The 17,253-nt window shown below is 45.6% G+C and overlaps 1 protein-coding gene across 4 annotated transcripts in view; it reads right to left on the reverse strand.

Annotated features, from left to right (window-relative positions):
* The window catches only part of ETNK1 (ethanolamine kinase 1), an 81,694-nt gene that overhangs the window by 47,579 nt on the left and 16,862 nt on the right, over window positions 1-17,253 (reverse strand). For 3 of the 4 annotated variants that reach the window (XM_044993410.1, XM_044993389.1, XM_044993400.1), the window contains one exon: window positions 2,119-2,449. In XM_044993410.1, coding sequence (XP_044849345.1) covers window positions 2,119-2,274 — 156 coding nt within the window. In that variant the 5' untranslated portion in view covers window positions 2,275-2,449. Of the gene's footprint in view, window positions 1-2,118; window positions 2,450-17,253 lie in introns of those variants that run through there. The other variant, XM_044993420.1, reaches the window with a different exon arrangement.

The raw sequence follows: 17,253 nt of genomic DNA on the forward strand, positions 1-17,253 counted from the left end.
CTCATTTTTGCATAGTTTCCCTTTCTGAAATTAAATGCCACAGTGTTGGGCTGTTGAGGTGTTCTTCCCACCACAGGAATGTTAAATGTTATACATTATGATCACTATTTCCAAGTGGTCCTGTTAGAGTTACCTCTTGGACCAGATCCTGCACTCCACTCTGGACTAAATGGAGAATTGCCTCTCCCCTTGTGGATTCCTGTACCAGCTGCTCCAAGAAACAGTCATTTAAAATATTGAGAAATTTTGTCTCCGCATTTCACCCTGAGGTGATATGTAACCAGTCGATATGGGGATAATTGAAATCCCCCACTATTATTGAGTTCTTTATTTTGACAGCCTCTCTAATCTCCCTTAGCATTTCATAGTCACTATAACTGTCCTGGTCAGGTAGTCAATAATAGCTCTTGGGTGCAGTTTTGGAGCAACAAGCTATGATGATCGTGGGCAAGAACAAAAATATCCTCAAAAGAATATTTTTCTTAAGATTCAACCCACAAATAACAAAAGCAAAATAAGGAACTGTAACAATTTTCTTTTCCATTCTTAAAAACCTGAGAGTTGTTTCTTGCACAACTGACCAAAACATGTTGCACTGTGCAAGGATTTAATGAAACGGAAAGGGTTTTTAAATCTTTAAAAATTGCCCATGGGGATCCTCCACTCCTGGAATAAGAATGCCATGTTGTTGCTTGTTGTGAGTGCACTTATCCCAGGAAGCAATAATCTAGAAGAACCACTGTAACTATTTAGTAATTAACTGTTCTTTAAGCAAAAACTAATGTTGAAATTGCCTGCACGTCCACTCTAGTTATTTTCAACAAGTATAGCTGTTATACATTAATCTTTAAATTTACAGCTGATACTATCTGATATAATGCATGTTTGCCAAATTTATTCCCTTCTTAGGTAATTTAAAATGATTTCAGTCGAATTCAGATCCATTACTATAGAGCAGTCAGCTTTTACGGAGATTTATTCTTGCATCTGTTTCCTTGGGGAGTGTCACTAAAATTAAGTAAGAAATTTCCACACATTAACAACATTTGGAAACTACGATTTGAAAATGTGTATCATAAATGCCGTAATATACTCAGGCTGCAACTAGCAACCAGAGAGGCGGCGAGTGTTAAAACAAATCTCCAGCAAACTCCTGAGGCTAGATTAAGTATATTCTAGAAGCATAAGCTTCAGTAAGATTAGCTGGCCCCAGACAAATGATTCGTCATACCTACGAGTAAAGGCCATCTAACTCACTCAACAGGCCAAGTACTGGATTTTTTTAAATCCAGAATTAGGAAAGAGGCTAGGCAGGCTCAGTTAGCAACTTGGTTTTAACCCAGGGACGATACCCATCCACTTATCAAAAGGGTGAGATAACCAGCACTGAGCCAAAACACAGAAACCTTCCGATATCCGTCTAACCGGCCGTTTATTTTCAAGCGTCCTGAAACTGAAAGCGTGTGACGGGAGAGAGACTTGGCAAATGGTGGCGTCCGCTACATCCTGCCTGCGGCTCGGCGCTGGAGGAGGGTGGCTCGGGCCCCGGCTGATGAGCGGCCTCCTTCCTCCCTCCCTCCCCACCCACCCTGCGCGGCTCCGAGGCGCTGGCACCCGCTCGCCCCGCGCCCCGGGCGGGCCGGGCAGCCGCAGCCAGCGGGAGGCTTTGCACAGAACCAGCCCCGCAGGCCGGGGCCTTTCCCAGCCGGGCCCCTCCTTCGTGAAAGCCCCGCACGAAGCGGGGGCTGAGCCACGCGCGCCGGAGGGGCCTTTTAAACGCGACGCCTGGAAGACGGTCGGGGGGGGAGGGGGGGACAAAAAAACCCTCCGCCAGGAAATGGGCGTGTGGGGGCGGGGAGCTGGGGGGCCGATTTGGGGGAGAACGGGGGGGGGTCGGCGCGGATCGGGGGGCTGGTTTTGGGGGGGGAGAAGCTGGGGCGCCAGGAGCTGATGGGGAGGGGCCGGGTCCCGGGGAGGGGTCGGCGCTGCACCCACCTGGCCGGGCTCCCTGGCGAGCGGGACTCAGCCCCGGGCCCGGTACGGGGGGGGGATTCCCCGCGCCCCCAGTGGCCGCCCAGCCTCGGGCCGGGCCCCCCGCTATCCCCCCCCGGCCGATACCTGCAGCGTCACCTCCTCGGGGCTCCACTGGGGCCGCAGACGACGCAGCAGCTGCAGGGCTCCGTCGCGGCAGCCGGGCCCATCCACGTCGCTCAGGGCGATGTCCAGCTTGGGCACCTCGGGCGAGCCGGGCGGGACGTGGATGTAGTTGGCCATGGCGGGAGGGCGGGCGGCGCTGGGGTCCGGCGGCGGCGGCAGCGGCTCGTGACTCTGAGCGGCGAAACCTGCGGCTCGGGCTGGCGCTGCTGGTGCTGGGGGAAATTTCCACTTCGGTCCCGATACAGCGGCTGCGGCTCCGCCTCCCCCGGCTCCGTCTGCGGCGCAGGGCAGCCTGGGAAAGTGGTGGGCGGGGTCATCTCCCGGGGCTACAGCGGCCCCTGCGCCCTCCCGCTCCTGCCCTGCCCCCCCGCCGTCCAGCCTGTGCCGCCCGCAGCGCCTCCCGCCCGACAGTGCCACCCAGAGCCATCGCCCGGCAGCTCCCCCCATCTCCATGTCTGCCTCTTGCCTTCCCCACTCCCCCGTCATCCCTCCCCATCTCCATGTCTGCCTCTCTCCTTCCCCACTCCCCCGTCATCCCTCCCCCATCTCCATGTCTGCCTCTTGCCTTCCCCACTCCCCCGTCATCCCTCCCCATCTCCATGTCTGCCTCTTGCCTTCCCCACTCCCCCGTCATCCCTCCCCCATCTCCATGTCTGCCTCTTGCCTTCCCCACTCCCCCGTCATCCCTCCCCATCTCCATGTCTGCCTCTTGCCTTCCCCACTCCCCTGTCATCCACCCCCCATCTCCATGTCTGCCTCTTTCCTTCCCCACTCCCCCGTCATCCCTCCCCCATCTCCATGTCTGTAACTTGCCTTCCCCACTCCCCCGTCATCCCTCCCCCCTCTCCATGTCTGCCTCTTGCCTTCCCCACTCCCCCGTCATCCCTCCCCATCTCCATGTCTGCCTCTCTCCTTCCCCACTCCCCTGTCATCCACCCCCCATCTCCATGTCTGCATCTCGCCTTCCCCACTCCCCCGTCATCCCTCCCCCATCTCCATGTCTGCATCTTTCCTTCCCCACTCCCCCGTCATCCCTCCCCCATCTCCATGTCTGCCTCTTTCCTTCCCCACTCCCCCGTCATCCTCCCCCATCTCCATGTCTGCATCTTGCCTTCCCCAATCCCCCGTCATCCCCCCCCCATCTCCATGTCTGCCTCTTTCCTCCCCCACTCTCCCGTCATCCTCCCCCATCTCCATGTCTGCATCTTGCCTTCCCCACTCCCCCCTCATCCCTCCCCCATCTCCATGTCTGCATCTTGCCTTCCCCACTCCCCCGTCATCCTCCCCCATCTCCATGTCTGCATCTTTCCTTCCCCACTCCCCCGTCATCCCTCCCCCATCTCCATGTCTGCATCTTTCCTTCCCCACGCCCCCGTCATCCCTCCCCCATCTCCATGTCTGCATCTCTCCTTCCCCATTCTCCCCCGTCATCCTCCCCCATCTCCATGTCTGCCTCTCTCCTTCCCCACTCCCCCGTCATCCTCCCCCATCTCCATGTCTGCATCTTTCCTCCCCCACTCCCCCGTCATCCTCCCCCATCTCCATGTCTGCCTCTTGCCTGCCCCACTCCCCCGTCATCCCCCCCCATCTCCATGTCTGCCTCTTTCCTTCCCCACTCCCCCGTCATCCCCCCCCATCTCCATGTCTGCCTCTTTCCTCCCCCACTCTCCCGTCATCCTCCCCCATCTCCATGTCTGCATCTTGCCTTCCCCACTCCCCCGTCATCCCTCCCCCATCTCCATGTCTGCATCTTTCCTTCCCCATTCTCCCGCCCCCACACACACCCATCTCCTGGGCTGCACCTTTCCTTCCCCACTCCCTCATCATCCCCCCCCCACATCTCCCAGGCTGCATCTTTCCTTCCCCACGCCCCCGTCATCCCTCCCCCATCTCCATGTCTGCATCTCTCCTTCCCCATTCTCCCCCCCACACACACACACCAATCGCCCTGGATGCATCTTTCCTTCCCCACTCCCTCATCATCCTCCCCTCTCACCCTCCCAGTCTCCCTGGCTGCATCTCTTTCTCTGCTCCCTCCCTCCCCCCAATCTCCCTGGCTGCATTTCTCCTTTTCCTCTCCCTCAACTTTCTGGCTGGGTTTACTCTCTGCTGCCCCCAGGGAAATTTTTTTGTGTTCTTCTTTAATGAATAACCCATCTACATAACATCCATCTTTTTACCTGCCTATATCCATATGAAGCATCCAAGGAAATGATTAATGAAAGCAGTTCATTATTTTATGGAAAAATCAAATGCAAAAGATTAACCCTAAGGTATAAGTCACCTTGCCTTTCACCTCTTAGTTTAGCTATGCTTAATGTGAGGTAATTTACAACAGAAGTGAGAACACCATATCTGTGTGGAACAAAGGTCAATTTGTGGTTAAAGGAGGGACATTTGAAACACCTTAGTTTACTTTGCTGTTGTCCTTCTGCATTATGTTCATTTTTGCCTCTAACATGTGTGCCATTTTTCAAACTTTATTTTTCCCTGAACATAAGTTATTTTCCTAACCAACTTTTTCCCCCTCACTCTTTTCTCTTTCTGTAGTTTCAACTGTAACTGTGTGCAATAGCATTTACAGACTTAGGCTTAGATCCTCATCGGTTTGTAGGCTCCTAGCTTCCATTGGTTTTAGTGGAAGTTAGGAGCACAAATACTTTTGAGGATCTGGGCCTTAGCCAACCCTAAAAGCCTCTTCCAGAGAATTTACCCAAATTTAAACATCTGCCTAATAATCACCCTACCTCTCCTTAAGTAACATGGAGTAGTTATGCAATGTGAACCTTGCTTTTGTCAAGGTTTACAAGCCAATTTGAGTTCGTTCCATGCCTTTATGGGTTGGAGTGCACATTTTCAAAGCCAGACTCTCTACCACAACTTGACTCTTTCCCAAATTAGAAAAATTATGCTTTTGGAACCGGTAATCCTGTTTTCCAGCTGACTCTGATGTTATCCTGTAAAGATCACCATAAACAGCAGTCTGCATAACAGTTTCAAAATTAATGATTTAGAGAAACATATATAGGAATTGATCAGTTTCCCAGTTCTTGTTACTATTGTAAAGCCATGGACTATCCCAATGCACCATCTTGCAGCCCAAGGCAGTTTTTCCTAATTGAGGCAGCAGTAGGTTCATTTTAACAGGCCAGGGCAAGGAGAAGCCAACATATACTAACAACATAGCATGTCCTATTTTAATAAAATTTCAGGACAGGAGCAATTACAACACAGTTCATAAGGTCCTCACCTCTGGACCCTCCCATTACCTAAAGTTTGCACAAAAAAGTCTCTGAGTCTAGTTAGGCTGCTCTGAAGCTAAAGAGAAACCACCACCCACTGCAGCCTACATGAGTTCTACTCCCTTCTGTCTTGCTCAGCTTCCTGATCCTGTATAAATACCCAGCTCTAGGCTGAGGTTGGCTGAAGCTACTTGAAAAACTCACGTGAAAAAGTAGCATATACATCTTCACAATTTTATTATAAAGCATGTTTATTACAGCAGTGACTAAGGATCAACAAAGAATAGGGCCCTGTTGTGCTAGGCAGTATACAAACACAGAGTAGTACAGTCCCTGTTGACAGACTCAAGGTACTTTCTTTTCATCATGCTGGACCCTAAACCTGGAACAGCCTCTTTGTCAACCAGTAAGTAACTTCTCCATCCTCTTTTAAATCCTCTTCTTAAATCTTGCCTCTTTTCTTCTCATCAATAATCTTTGTAATCTCCCTTCACCTGAAGTTTTGTTCTTACTTTTCTCTAGAGTTTGTATTGTGTTTATATTGTAAACACTCTAGGGCAAAGATATATTTGTCTATACAAAACATATAAACTAAATGGGCATCTGCTGTGTTTTAAGGGACAACTTAGTGTGTGTGATTTAATGTTATTTGTGTAAACATCTTATTCCATGTGATTGCCTATTTTCCATAAAGTCCTGATAATACATTGAGATCCTTTCAGGGTTGCAGTGGTGGTAACTAGATAGACATGGGCCTGAATCAAAATCCTAAATCCAAACACTTCAGAAGTCTGAGTAATTTAAAATCCATATCTAAATGTCATAGTTTGATTACTGTTAGACTTCTGGCCTGCCCTTTTGGTTACTTCTAAATACATCCACTCACACCTTGATTTTTTTTAAAATGTTTCCTGCCCTTCTCCAGCCCATCTTTTTTTCATTCCTCCATTTTCTCCATTATTCCTCACCATCATTTCTCTTCAGTTTCTCCTCTTTTTCTTTATATCTATTTTCTAAACTCAAAACTGGCTTTAAATTTACGCTGTAAGAAAAACTTTTTCTTCTAAATGACATCAGAACAGCTTTAAACATGTTTGAAAAATCTCATCCTTCACACACACGAAGGTTCCTCTGGAAATGATGGTTGCATGAAGTCATAGCACTTGTTCACAGGCATGCAGTGCATTACCCTCTTCCTCTGCTCAAGCAGATTGGTAAGGTGACAAAATAAAAGTTGTTGCAGGGCTTAAGAGCAGCATGACATTGGCATGGCATGACAAATGTCAAAGGCTGAACGTGCCAGCTTGCTTACATGAGTTCTTAATTTCAACAAGAGGGTTCATTCTAAATCAGGGATCTTGTCCTGCAAACTCTGGTCCTGGTGCTTGGTATCATAAATAGCCCCAAGTTCAGTTGTTGATTATGAGTAGTCTCATTGACTTTGCAAAGTCTCACTGACTTCTCAAAAGTTGATTGTGAGGATATTTTAAGCAGAAGGGATACTGTGAAAGACAGCATGAGAGATCAATTTGTTTGGGAGGTAGGGGAATTGAGCTTCCTCTTGTTAAATATTTACCAGAAGATCCCTTGTTTTCTAGGTGGTATATAGACGAAAGAAGTAAGAAGTTTATATATAAGCATAAAGCCATGTCCCCCTACACTGTACCTGATTTTTGCTTGGGAGTGTTTGGGGTACTCCCCCGTGTTAAATTGGTTAAACTAAAGTTGTGGCTTGGCCCTTGGCCCTTAAACCCATCTTTTGTGTGCTGTGTATATGTAATCTCTGCATGTCCCAGTCAATTTACAGGAAACATTTCCCACAAAACTGGGGTATTTGTCTTAAAGCTTCTAAGGGCAATTTCTTTTGGTTTTTAGCCTAGTCCCAGTGGCCACTACTACAGTCTCCAACCTGTGAAATCTATAAATAAGGACATTTGAGGAAAAAAGTAATGGCACTCCACTGAACTTCACTGGATTAGAGGAGTTTTCCTTGGAGGGGCAGAGAGAGAAGATGATTAATATTTTTTCTAAAAAATAAAGTCTGTCTCATCTAAGCAGCGACACTGGCATGTATGGTAACTATGTGACTGGCTTTTGGTCATAACTTTGCCACTCTCCTTCCCTTCCTCTCCAACTATTCAGAAAGGACCTATGTAAGCACTTATGCATTCTGCTCCCTCCCTCTGCTCATTATCTTTCCTGCTTTTAGGTTACATGACCCCCAACAATAAACATCTGGGTTGTTTTTTGTTGGTTTTTTTTAAAGCAGGCCCAGAACTGGTTTTAGCCTCCCAGACTCAGTTCTCCTGGCTGTTTTCCAACATCCGATAAGGAAGAAATTGCTTTAAAGACAGCCCAATACACAAGATTTGATTGTAGATGGTAAGTGAAGTTTAACCTTTGTAGCCCCAATTAATTATTATAATAATAGTTTGCACATCTGAGGACCTCAAAATGCTTCACATACACTAACAAATTAATCCCCACAACATTTCTGTGGGTTATGGGTAGAGAAGTATTGTCCTAATTTTACAGATGTGGAAACTGGGTCAAACAAAGGTGACCCTGACCCTAACTTGTTATTAGGTCACACAGCAAGTCAGTGGGTAGAACTGGAATAGAACTGTGGGCTTTGACTCCCAGTGCAGTACTTTAGCCACAAGGCAACCTCTCTCTAAAGAACATATAATCTTTATTGATTATTCAGCATCTGTTGCCTATGTCAAGGCAACTCACATCTCTGTACTAACATTTAATTCTCTTACTCAACTCCTACACTTATTATATTGATTTCTAAAGGGCATAGTACCCTAGCATCCATATTGATTTGCCATCTGTAATTCTAGATGCACAGGGATATTATAGCTTTATGATCACTTTGATTGTTCTTTATGATCAAATTTTGATCTTGTTAAATACTAACTTAAAATATATCATTTTATAACTATTACATCTTGTCTGGCTATAATTGTCTCCAACATGGATGCTGCAGGATCCCTTTTCTTGTATAAATTGCCCAAAGGTTGTGGATTACAACTCATGCAGGTACATTTTACAAAAGATACATATGACAGCAGAATAAGACCTTGAACTCTTTGCAGTTTTATGATTTAATTTTGTAGTAGTATAGTAAGTGCCAATAGGATTTGAGACCAATTAAATGGTTCAGTTTTGGATCCCCTATTTCCCAATCTTTTTAGCATAGCTGATCCAATAACTGTTATGTTGAGCCAGTCTCAATTTCTCCTGGGCATGTCAAAGATCCTATTACACACTCAATATCCAAACTCCAATTTTTGTTGCTCAGCTGCCCAGATCTAAACAAAAACTGTGGGGCTGATACTTGTAACTCTAAGCTTTGCCCTGTTAGCTTTCCCACCAATTTCCTGAGCAGGGTGAGGGACTTTTGCTAGACATTTGTGATGCTCTGTCCTGGCCAGCGTTATATTCCCCATTTTTGTCAAGTTTTTGTACAGTACCAGCATTTAGCTGAACGTCTTCCACAGTAGAATAAACTTTCCTACCAAACACGTTTAACTTTTTTGAGTCTTTTGATTTTGGGGTTGCATCCTGATGTCCTGCCTTTCTCTCTCATTGGCAGCAGATGCCACTGGGGGCAGGGGATGGGAGTAAAGAAGCTCATAACTCTGGGAGGGTACATACATCTTCCACTCAGTCCTCTTTGAAGTTGGGAAAAGAGATGAAGGTGTCTGCCACAGTCCCTTAACTGCGTCCATAATGGCCTCATTTAGGGTATGACGATCAGCGGATAGTGATTGATCTATCAGGGATCGATGTATCACGTCTCGTCTAGACACGATACATCAATCCCCGGGCACGCTCCCCGTCGACTCCGGAACTCCACCAGGGTGAAAAGTGGAAGCAGAATCGACAGGGGAGCAGCGGCCATCGATCCCATGCCTCGAGGATGCAAAGTAAGTCAATCTAAGATACGTTGACTTCAGCTATGCTATTCTCATAGCTGAAGTTTTGTATCTTAGATCGATTCCCTCCCCTGCTCCCTAGTGTAGACCAGGCCTTAGAGTCAGAGCCACTCTGGAAGGACCTGCACTGGCTAAAATATTGATCAAGCGGTGAGAGGATTCTTTTACTTCCTCCACCTGTATGCTGAGATGTAAAACAACCCTCTTTAACAATTCCTGGTGCACCATATAGTCATCTGGGGGAGGCAACATGCCCCTCGTCCCAAGACTGCATCATCAAGGGAGAAGGAAGAGAAGGCTAGCACTGGCTGCGGATGCTCTTCCTCCCTTTCTGGAGGGTCCTGTTGAGCAGGCTCTTGGAGTTCAGTACCAGGCATGGTAATGGACTCAGGAATGGGTGTTGCCTGATGGGTAGGTACTTGAATGCCTTTCTGAGGTCACCGAATAGGAGTACCAGGAAAACGATCTAGAAATTGTGGAAAAGCCCCACGGATTCCAAAAAGGCCACTGGACAGGCATGCGCTCCCCCCCACCAACCCTGTGACCACTTGGCCAACCACTCAATGATATTCCTGTGATAGGATCCATGGAAGGCTGGAAACGTTTGGAGGAGGGGTAGCGAGAGCAGCTCTGCGGATGGGAAACTTAGTACCTGACCTCTGATGAGAAGAGATCCTCTCTCAATAAGCTGACCAGAGGTGCAGTTCCAGATGGTGCCAGTGACTGGTGTGGAGGTGGAGAGGCCCACAGAGAAGCGAACATTGCAGGTTTCCCCTCTGAGGGTACTGAATGGCGAGCTGTCAGAGGTACATGAGGCTGGCCTGGTAACAAGCGTTGTAGTGATGTTGCAGGTTCTCCCATGTCCACCAGCACCAATAGCATCAACTCTTGCACTGCCGGTGATACCAGCACCAATAGAGTCAGGAGGTCCCTGGCACCTGCAAACATCTCCAGTGACCAGTACTGAGATGGTGTTGGTACAGTGTGGTGCTGCCGATGTGGAGGAAGCTCCTTCTGGCTCTGGACTTGACGTTATCTGCCTAGGCACTGGGCAATGGTGGCATCTTCTGCAGTACCAAAGCAGAGGTGTGCTTGGGCTTAGACCACACTCTACTCTTCTCCTCATGCCTAGCAAAGTTCGGTGCCAGGGATCTTCCCATTTGGGCAGTCTGCTTCTTATGCTTCTTCTTAGGCACTGGAAATGGTGAGCGGTGTCGGGACTCAGGTACAATAGGAGGAATGCTCCTTATCCATGCCAAGTCACTCTGATGATTTTGACCAACATTGCTCAAATGGAGGTCTCAAGGCTGCCTCTATGAGTAGAAACTTTAGCCTGGCTTCATGGTCTCTCTTTGTGCAAAGCTTAAAAGTCCTTAAAATTTGGCAACACTCTCCAATATGAGCTTCCCTGACGCACTTCAAGCAACTTGAGTATGGACTGCTCACGGTCATCATGACCTTACTGAAGGAAATGCCAGGTTTGAAGCCTGGAGACCAAGAACTGGGAGTCAACCAAAACCCTGAGTTGTCTTTAAAAAAATCTAACTAAATATTAATTATATGCAATAAAAAAGAACACAGTCCACTGAGAGAACTTGCAAATGCAAGAAGAGCAGTTCCAGCAACTGTCACAGGTGGGCTGCTCTCTTCTCACTTCTCCTGCTTTGCAGAAAAGGGGCAGGAGGCTCAGGATCAGCTGGGCCTTTTATACTGATGCCAGCGGCATGCAGCAGCAGAGGGCACTTGAGCCATACTGATGGATACCACTGACAGAAAGAAATTCCAGCAACTGTGCATGGGCACATGCACCTCAAGAGTGGAATGCACATGTGCAATCACTCAAAAAAGAACTTTTACTTTCTTCTTTCATTTTGGTAAGTAAAACCTACTTTAGTAGCAATGATCTATCTCCTCTTCATCAAGTTACTAAGCTTTTTTTAATTTACAAACAAAAAGTACTCTAAAAGGCAATTTATAACCAACTGTGCACTCTCTCATTAGTCTTACTATTCCAGTATGAGCTTGGGACCAAGCACTGTGTAAGCATTCAGGGAGAGACAGCCTGCCCCATATTGCATACAATCTATATAAATTAGCCATAGGATAGATAAGAGGGAAAATAGAGGCACAGAGAGGTGAAGTGACTGGCTACATAGCAGTCTAGTGACAGAGCCAAATATAGAACCCACGTTTTCTGACTCCTGTGCTACTGCCCGATCCACTGGACTATGTTGCCTCTCCAGTTATTATGGTAAAAATGTATATTCTACAACTGGGGCTTCTTTGTGCTGGGTACTGTACATATGCAGAAAAGGGACAACTCCTGCCCCTGCTTCATTATGATGATTTTCAGTCAAACTTGCAGAAAGCCCACTGGATGGAGACTTGTTGAAAGTACATAACTGCAAGCTAATGGCTAATGATTCCATGTTGTTATGAGACGTTTTGCAGCATGAGCTTTTGTGGGTGAATGCCCACTTCGTCGGATGCAAGACGAATTTCACCCACGAAAACTCATGCTGCAAAACGTCTGTTAGTCTATAAGGTGCCACAGGATTCTTTGCTGCTTTTACAGAACCAGACTAACACGGCTACCTCTCTGATTTTGTTATGAGTCATGCTGTCTCTGGACCTCTCAGCATTTGACATAGAGGACCTTTTTTGATCATGACAAAAAATGATTTGGAGTTTTGTGCATGACCTTGAGCAGGCATGAAATTTATTTGGCTAATTGCTTGGCAATAGTTTCACTAGGCTTGCATGATTTAGAACCTGCTTCTTTCCATAGTGGGGTTTCTCAGGGATCTGTATTATGTTGTCTGCTATGCATTTACATGATCCCTCCTTGTGTTATTATATGGAAACCTGAAGTACACTTCCATTATGGACAGGTGAAGCTGGTTGAGCTGCAAAATCCAGTTGTTATGTTGAAGAATTGCCACTTTGAGATCTGTTATTGAGTGACCAGAGAGATTGAAGTGTTCTCCTATTGGTTTTTGAATGTTATGATTCCTGATGTCAGATTTGTGTCCATTTATTCTACGCAAAAGACCTCAAAGTGGCAATTCTTCAACAAAAAAACTTCAAAAACAGACTCCAACGTGAAGCTGCAGAACTGGAATTAATTTGAAAACTAGATAGCATCAGATTAGGCCTGAATAAAGACTGGGAGTGGTTGGGTCATTACAAAACCTAAACTTAATTTCCCCAATACTAATTTCTCCCTACTGTTACTCACACCTTCTTGTCAACTGTCTGTAATGGGCCACTCTCTTACCACTTCAAAAGTTTTTTGCTGTTAATAGATTTATCTTGTTAGACTAACCTAACACTTGGTAAAGCACCCCCATCCTTTCATGTATTTATACCTGCTCCTGTATTTTTTACTTCATACATCTGATGAAATGGATTCTAGCTCATGAAAGCTTATGCCCAAATAAATTTGTTAGTCTCTAAGGTGCCACAAGGACTCCTCATTTTTTTTTACCTAAAACTTGAGTTGACCTAACTGTGTCGCTCAGGGCTCAGAAAAATTTCAGGCATTGTACAACATAGTTAGGTTATCTTAACCCCCACCGTAGATGCAGCTAGGTTGACACAAGAATTATTCTGTTAACCTAACTGCCACCTCTTCAAGAGGTGGATTTAGTATGGCGATGGAAAAAACACTTCCATCACTGTAGTAAATGTCTATGCTACAGTGCTGCAGCTTTGCCACTATAGCACTTGTAATGTAGGCATAGCCACAGAAAGTCATATAGCACATCTCATCCTTCAGTCCTCTCTAAGGCAAAATTCTCCATGAAGTCAATGGGAATTTGGCCTGAGTAAGGACAGAAGGATTTGGAGAACAGTGGGTTAAATTCTGCTCCCAGATACATAAATATACCCCCAAAGTGATTTGCATCTGTGCAGATGAGAGCAGAACTTGACCTTGTGTATTTTAAAAGCTGCAGCACACTGATTTCAATGGGACTACCTACCTGCTTACAATGATGTTTCTATTTAAGTGCTTTGCTGGATTAGGTTTTAAGAGTCTAATTCATTTCCTTTGTAGCTAAATTAACCCCTTGAATAGGAATTAATGTAGATTGTTTTACTAATGTAGCCTCCCTGTTTCTCAAGTTTGGGTTCATAAACTGCATCTTGCTTCTTCTTTGGCTGAAATGCTGTCACTTTTCCAAGCTCTTGATATTTATTGCACTAGTTTTTTGGAGGAGAGAATGCAAAAACTGTATCTTGTTTCTGCCTGATGGGTATGAAGGCTAGTTTGAAAAGACATCACTCCTTTTGGATCTTTTAATGAGAGAAAAAAGAATTAATTCTAGTAAAACTAATGTCCAGTAAACTTAGAATAAATTAAAGGAAAACATTTTTCACCTCTCATAGGCCTGGGGAACACACTGCCCCAGGTGGTTTGTTAAATTCTGTGGCTGGATAGTTTTATGGCTAATAATAACATCTGCAGTTACTGTACACAGCACCTGCTAAGATAAGGATAATTAAATCTCATTCTTTCAGTACATAAACTAATCTCCACAGAAATCAGGTGGGAATTTTTTCTCCCAATTATTTATTAGCTGCAGCAGTGCACATCTGCTTAGGTTCATTATAGGTTTTTCACTTTCTTTTGAAGCATCTGGTCCTGGACACGACTGTAGCAAGTGAATAAATGTGATGGATCTGGTATTTTGGTCTCCTTAGTGGAAATCTTACAAGACCCCCAAAACCTTTGTTAATTTCACAACTAATCTATCTTTGTACACTGTCAGTCATGGAATGTTACTTTATTCTGGCTTCTTGAAGTAAGCTCCTTGCTCCAGAAAGGCTTGCTCCCCCCACCTCACTAGAGGCAAATGCAGACCTATTCTGAAGGTATAGGGAACTAAGACAGATCCTGTATTTAAATATAAAATAAAAAAAAATCCAGGGAAACTAGTGTAACTTTAATGGCATTACCTCTGATTTATACTGGTATACATGAGAGATGAACTAGGCCCATGGTTTTTAGCTCAAAGCACGTTTGTGTCAACACATCAGTGCACAGTGCCAGCTGGTTGTATATTGCACAAGGTCTTCACCATCATAGCTGAGGCTGCCTTACCCGCACCTGTGGGCTGTGCAGGGCCAGGTGCCGCCACAAGCTGGACAAGCAGCCTGGCCCCGGAGGTGGTGATGGTGGCAGCTGCTGCTGTGCTGCCTCCTTGCTTCCACTTAGGATTGCCACCTTTTCCACAGATCAAAAAACCCAGACATCAGGGCTTGTCAAATGGCATCTGGACACACAAGACGAAACCTGGACTGTCTGGGTGAAAACTGGATGGGTGGCAACCCTTCATTGGCCATAACCATATAACAGTGAAGAGAACAGGATGGATAACAGTTTAGTGCAGAAGTTTTACATTATGTGTACGGCCAGGTCTACACTACAACTTACATCGACGTAACTGCATCCCTCGTGGTATGAAAAATCCACACCTACGAGGGAAGCAGTTATACCAACCTAACCCCTAGTGCAGACAGCGCTGTGTTGACGGGAGGGCTTCTCCCATCGACATAGCTAACACCTCTCACAGAGGTGGATTAACACCAGTGCAGCTGTGCTGCTGCAGCGTTTTAAGTGTAGACCTGTCCTAAAATAACGTATGTAATAAACTTCAGAGAAAATGGCTCGGTTAAAGGAAAACTACCATTCTGAAATTGTTTAAGGGTCAAATTCTCTAAATTATACTGGTGTAAATAAGGATAAACTATTGACTTCTAGTGGAAGCACACAAAGAATTCGTTGTGAGAGCATTATATATATTCAAAATAACTCGTAAAACATTTATGTATACATACATACACACACAAGCAAATAATTTTAGTGCAAGCTGATTTTTCTATAGTGCAGTGTGAAAATTAGAATCTATTTCTACATTATGTATTCAGAACACATGATTCCAATCTCCATTTTGAAGACCAGAGAGAGAGACAGTTCTTCTGAGACTGATGCAACTTTACAGTATCTTCCCTAATGAGCTTGCTAGCTGTTCATGTGCCTGCTGGGGAAATCCTGATCGTCAGGGAATTATTTAGTTCTCAGTGTCATTGTGCACTCTATTCCAGTTGTTTAAGGTGATACTGCATGTGGTACATATTAGCTTTCACTTTCTATGCTTTCTTTTCATAATCACATTTCTGTATAATCTTTTGCTATTTAACGGTTAAAGTTGTTATATATCTTTGTCTGGATAAAAGTCACATATACCTTAAAAAATGTAACTGTGATTCCTAGATGTGACTATTACTGGGTGGCTTGCTTGTGGGCCTGAGGGGCTGGGGCTAAGCCAGCCCTGATTACTGAATGAACCACACCTGGGTTGAATCAGGCAATCCTCATATAAAAGAGCAGGAAAGTGTAGGGAAAGGGTAAATCCAGGAGATAGTGGTGATGTCTGTAGAAATTGCAGGGAGTAAGAAGACTCCTGAGTTACTAGGGAAGAGCAGGAGAGCTCTGTCTAAGCAGGGGAGAGAGTGTGTGAGTTTGTGTTTATGTTGTTTTTGGATTAATTAGCAGAGAAACACTGAATGGGGGTTGAGGCCTAGAGGGCCAGAGTGAACCCAGAGGACTCAAAGTGACCCCAGAGGGCATTTGTTTGAACTCCCTGTAGGCTGTGAGTTCTTAAAAGGGCCAGAAGAGGAGGAAAACATAGGCAGGATGCTGTAGAGTGACTTCTAGCCATAAGGGGGCACTAGGATGGTGGCCAGCTGTATTACAGTGACCTTGAGGAATTCTGTATCCCTAATTGCCTTTTCCCCTACAGGAAATGGAGTATGTTTTAACTGTGAACTTGCCCACCACCCCTACAGAAATCAGAAAACCAATGCCCATGGTTACACCAATTTTGTATGAAGTGAGTAGTAGTAAGTAATTTCATATAAAATGCAAGTATCTTCATGCAGCCACTTGGTAGACAATGATGATGATGGATATTAAAATGTTGTAATTTCCCCATAAGATTTTAATTCCAGCACAAATTGTTCTAGGGGGGAGGGATAGCTCAGTGGTTTGAGCATTAGCCTGCTAAACCCAGGGTTGTGAGCTCAATCATTGAGGGGGCCACCACTGCTGAATTGCCATCAAATCCACAGGACTGGCAGCCCTCCTACAGGCATACCACCAAAGGCTGCCTGACTGCCACCCTCACAGGGACCAGCAGGGCACACCCCACCCCCCAGCTTGCCACCCCAGGCACACACTTGGAGCACTGGTGCCTGGAGCTACCACTGTAGTGAAGGCAGGGGGCTGGACTCAAAGACCTTTCAGGGTCCCTTCCAGTTCTACAAGATAGGTATAGCTCCATATATTATTACCAATTTCCTGCAGAAAGCACTGCAATGATGGTCTCCCTAACTGAGATCAAATGTTACTGGTACAACTTCCCATGTCCTATTTCAATAAAAGATGTTATTGTTATGGTGAAGGTTGTGTGAAACCATTGAAGCTGGTGGGTATGATAGCTGCCCTTTATTAAAGATAAATGCAAAAAGCAGATGAGTTCCTTTGTGGAGTAAGAAGCTGAAACAATAAGAGCCATTGCCAAAAACACAAGGCCATATGCAAGGCTGGTCAGAAGCTGAGCTATGTGGGTGGAGGGGTTAATGTGGGGGACTGGCTAGTGTTTGGTGGAGGTGTATATATCTGTGGGCAAAAGCAGACAGCAGGAGAAGCCAAGTGGAAGCAGGGTTTTTTTGGTCAGAGAGCTGGCTGGAAAGAACCTTGAAAATATCAGCAAACTGTCTCCTGCTGTAGGATTTTCTGTACATTCTTTGTAAATAAACAGGCTTGCATCAAATAAACACCTAACTCAATCATTAACTTCTCCTAACAGAAACATCCCACAACACCCTGAATATTGATTAACTGC

The sequence above is a fragment of the Mauremys mutica genome, chromosome 1, assembly GCF_020497125.1.
Source record: "Mauremys mutica isolate MM-2020 ecotype Southern chromosome 1, ASM2049712v1, whole genome shotgun sequence".
NCBI lineage: Eukaryota > Metazoa > Chordata > Testudines > Geoemydidae > Mauremys > Mauremys mutica.